The sequence below is a fragment of the Macaca nemestrina genome, chromosome 12 (assembly GCF_043159975.1).
Source record: "Macaca nemestrina isolate mMacNem1 chromosome 12, mMacNem.hap1, whole genome shotgun sequence".
NCBI lineage: Eukaryota > Metazoa > Chordata > Mammalia > Primates > Cercopithecidae > Macaca > Macaca nemestrina.
Genome location: NC_092136.1, coordinates 14,294,519 through 14,299,489, shown reverse-complemented (window position 1 = coordinate 14,299,489; position 4,971 = coordinate 14,294,519). Strand labels below are relative to the sequence as shown.

Below are 4,971 nucleotides of genomic sequence, written 5' to 3'. Positions count from 1 at the left end.
CCATAAGTGTTCTCTAAAAGCAAACAAAAAATTAGCAAAGCAGAGCTCCATCGTTCTGCCCACATTTCTACAATGCTGAGACCTTGAAAATTGCATGGAAGTCCTGGGGTTTGATAGTTGGATGACTGGATTTCTTATTGAGGATTATGGTGTATATTCTTCCAGTATAGGTTTATAATATAAAATCTATATTTACAACTGCACACAAAAATTAATTTAATTTATATTTTTGTTTTGTTTTGTTTTGTTTGAGATGGAGTTTTGCTCTGCTGCCCAGGCTGAAGTGCAGTGGCATGATCTCAGCTCACCCCAACCTCTGCCTCCCAGATTCAGGTGATTCTACTGCCTCAGCCTCCAGAGTAGCTGGGATTACAGGCACACACCATCAAGCCCAGCTAATTTTTGTATTTTTAGTAGAGACGGGGTTTCACCATGTTGGCCAGGTTGGTCTCGAACTCCTGACCTCAGGTGATCCTCCTGCCTTGGCCTCCCAAAGTGCCAGAATTACAGGCATGAGCCACTGCGCTCAGCCCACTCTTTCTATCTTAACTGTAAACTTCTTAAGGAAAGAATCTAATTTGAGTCACCTTTCCCTCAAAAAGACCACCTTTGTGTTATGGAAATCATACATAGAGGAAGGAAATAAGAAAGAATATAGAAAAAAGTAAAGAACAGGAGAAAGAAATACGGGAGGGAAGGAGAGGACAGGTGATACAGGACACTCTTAGGCTTGTCACAGCGGTTTCCTGAGCAGAAGATTTGAAAACCATCGACTGATCATTGCAATATCCAAAAGAAAGTTCCTAGAGTGGGCTGCTGTCATTTACTAAAATACGTGTCTACATTCCAGATTAACCAAAGGTGCCTTCTTAGATGATTGCTTCACTTTCCAGCCCTGGTAAGTACAGTGTAGGGAGTTCTTCCTTCAAGGATTCTGGAGACTTGAAATCTGTGGTGATTATTCTGAACCCCTATTCTTGCCACCCCCATGTTGTTGACATAAACACCTTAGGGGGTGATTGAGAGAATCTGAATAAATACCAAGGGAATGGGAAAGACAGCTCTCATTTTTCCGCGTGAGTAAAAGAAAGAGTGCTGCTTAGGGAAGCATAGTCTTTTAAGGACTTTTTTTCCCTAAGTTTAGAAGAGTAAAATGGAAAAAAAAAAAAATAGAGAAATTAAAGCCAGAATCAGAGAAAGAACTACATGTGGACCCAGGGTCACCTACATAACACAAAAGTTTAAGAACACCTAAAATCCATATGTGAGTAAAAAATAAAATGGTAACTCTTGGGATGGTCACAGTGGCCCCTGCCTGTAATCTCAGCACTTTGGGAGGTCCAGACAGGTGGATCACTTGAGCCCAGGAGTTTGAGACCAGCCTGAGCAACATGGTGAAACCCAGTCTTTTTATAAAAATACAAAAAAATTAGCCAGGCATGGTGGCACAGCCTGTAGTCCCAGCTACTGGGGAGGCTGAGGTGGGAGGATCAATTGAGCCCAGGAAGCGGAGGTTGCAGTGAGCCACTATTGCACCACTGCACTCCAGCCTAGGCAATGGAAGTGAAATCCTGTCTCAAAAAAACAACACAACAAAAAGGTTAGTCTCAGATGATAGCTGGTGAAGACTATAACCATGTAACTATAAAAATAACTGTTATAAAAGTGAGTTGTCCATTAAGTTTTGCTTTAAATGTAATTCATTCTTTAACCATGAGATTAAAGTGTTATAAATGATAAATGTTATATGTTTGCTATTTAAAACTTTATACTGAAGTATAATATGTTAACATACAGAAAAATGCACATACATATACAGCTCAATGAATTTCTTTTTTTTTTTTTTTTTTTTTGAGACAGAGTCTCGCTCTGTCACCAGGCTGGAGTGCAGTGACATGATCTCAGCTCACTGCAACCTCCACCTCCTGTGTTCAAGTGATTCTCCTGCCTCAACCTCCCAAGTAGCTAGAACTACAGGCACATGCCACCACGCCCAGTTAATTTTTGTATTTTTAGTAGAGACGGGGTTTTACCATGTTGGCCAGGCCTCCACCCGCCTCGGCCTCCCAAAGTGCTGGATTACATGAGTCACCACGCCCCGCCAACTCAATGAATGTTTTTACACCAGCGGAATATGACTACTGGTGTAAACCAGCACCCAGATCAAGAAACAGAATATTACCAGCGCCCAGAAGCCTCCCTTAGGCTCCCTTCAGTTTTGTACATATGAATAAAATGGAAGAGTGCATACTCTTTGGTCGCTGGATTATTCAGCATGACATTATGTTTCTGGGATTCACTTACATTATTATGTATAGTGTAAATCATTCTCATTGCTGTATAGTATTGTGTGAATGTAACACAATTTGTTTATCTTTTCTACTGTTGATGGGTTTCTGAGTCATTTTCCAGTTTGAAGAAATTATAATCAGTGCTACTGGTCAGGTGTGGTGGCTCATGCTTGTAATCTCAGCACCTTAAGAGGACAAAGTAGGAAGATCACCTGAGGCCAGGAGTTTGAGACCAGCCTGGGTAACATAGGGAGACCCCAACTCTATAAAAAAAAAAGTTAAAAATTATTCCAGCTTAAAAAAAAGAAAAAGAAAAAAAGAAAAAAATTATTCAGGTGTAGTGACAGGCACCTGTAAGTCCCAGCAACTAGGGAGGCTGAGGTGGGAGGATCGCTTGAGCCCAGGAGTTAGAGGCTACAGTGAGCTATAAGCTCACCACTGCACTCCAGCCTGGGTGACAGAGTCTCAAAAAATAAAAATAAAAAATAACAGTGCTGCTATGAATATTCTAAGACATGTCTTTTGATGAACACATGTACATATTTCCTAGAAGCAGAAATATGTACTTAGCAGATATGTAGGTAATGACATACAGATAGATCCTTTAAAAGAGATATATCATCATACATGTAGATATATAGATATCCTCCTATGCATATATAAAACTATATCTATATACAGTCTTAGCAGAGATATTCAAATAGCAAAGTGGTTATACCAATTTTACACACCCACTAGCAGCGTATTAGAGCTCCAATTGTTCCACATCTTCACCACCACTTTTTCATCTTTTCAGTTTTTATCTTTTTCAATTTAGCCATTCTGGTGTGTATATTGTGGCTTATTGCTCTAACTAATGAAGTTAAATTGGCATTTGGATATCCCTTTTGTGAAGTATTGGTTTCAACCTTTTGCCATTTTGAGGTTGGGTCATCCAGCTTTTTTACTGATTTGTAGAGGCTCTTTGTATATTCTGAACATGAGTCATTTCTCAGATAAACGTATTGTAAATATCCTGCTCTATTTGCAGGTTACCCTTATAATGATGCCTTTATGAACAGAAATTATTAATATATTCAGATTTCTTCCTATTATTTATTACTTTAGGTGTCAGATTTTATAGTGAAAGTACAATTGAATAGATTCACAGACTTGCAACCTCTGTTTCAGCAGCAGCCATGAGAGAACCTTGTCTCCTTGGATGACTGAATCAAAAACTTGGGTAATCTTTCATCCAGTGGTGGCATAGTGACTTGCAGACACAGCGAGTGCACAGAGAAAAGAACTTCCTCCTAATTCTAAGCCAAAACTTAAAAGACCACACTAGAGGCCGGGCACGGTGGCTCAAGCCTGTAATCCCAGCACTTTGGGAGGCCGAGACGGGCGGATCACGAGGTCAGGAAATCGAGACCATCCTGGCTAATACGGTGAAACCCCGTCTCTACTAAAAAAAAAAATACAAAAAACTAGCCGGGCGAGGTGGCGGGCGCCTGTAGTCCCAGCTACTCGGGAGGCTGAGGCAGGAGAATGGTGTAAATCCGGGAGGCGGAGCTTGCAGTGAGCTGAGATCCGGCCACTGCACTCCAGCCTGGGCGACAGAGCGAGACTCCGTCTCAAAAAAAAAAAAAAAAAAAAAAAAAGACCACACTAGATTTTAGGACATGTTAATATAATTTAACTGCACTATTATTTCTTCCAGAGATGAACCTGATAAAGGATCTGTGATTTAATGGATCAGGGAAATGACACCAGAGTGAAAGAATTTATCTTTCTGGGAATTACTCAGTCCCGAGAACTGAGCTGGATCTTATTTATCTTGCTGTTTTTGGTGTACATGACAACTCTGATGGGAAACCTCCTCATCATGGTTACAGTTACCTGTGAATCTCACCTTCACACGCCCATGTACTTCCTGCTCCGCAACCTGTCTGTTCTTGACATCTGCTTTTCCTCCATCACAGCTCCTAAGGTCCTGATTGATCTTCTATCAGAGAGAAAAACCATCTCGTTCAGTGGCTGTGTCACTCAGATGTTCTTCTTCCACCTTCTTGGGGGAGCAGACGTTTTTTCTCTCTCCGTGATGGCGTTTGACCGCTACATAGCCATCTCCAAGCCCCTGCACTATATGACCATCATGAGTAGGGGACGATGCACAGCCCTCATCGTGGCTTCCTGGGTGGGGGGCTTTGTCCACTCCATAGCACAGATTTCTCTATTGCTCCCACTCCCTTTCTGTGGACCCAATGTTCTTGACACTTTCTACTGCGATGTTCCCCAGGTCCTCAAACTTGCCTGCACTGACACCTTCACTCTGGAGCTCCTGATGATTTCAAACAATGGGTTAGTCAGTTGGTTTATATTCTTCTTTCTCCTCGTATCTTACATGGTCATCTTGATGATGCTGAGGTCTCACACTGGGGAAGGCAGGAGGAAAGCCATCTCCACCTGCACCTCCCACATCACTGTGGTGACCCTGCATTTCGTGCCCTGCATCTATGTCTATGCCCGGCCCTTCACTGCCCTCCCCACAGACACCGCCATCTCTGTCACCTTCACTGTCATCTCTCCTTTGCTCAATCCTGTAATCTACACGCTGAGGAATCAGGAAATGAAGTTGGCCATGAGGAAACTAAAGAAACGGCTAGGACAATCAGAAAGAGTTTTAACTCAACAAGGATAA

General features: G+C 41.9%; 1 protein-coding gene across 1 annotated transcript; it reads left to right on the top strand.

Moving 5' to 3' along the window:
• Positions 1-4,020: 4,020 nt before the first annotated feature.
• On the top strand, positions 4,021-4,971 carry LOC105464596 (olfactory receptor 4D9). The gene has a single exon (XM_011712607.2). It carries the CDS (start codon positions 4,021-4,023, stop codon positions 4,969-4,971), a length of 951 nt encoding a protein of 316 aa, XP_011710909.2.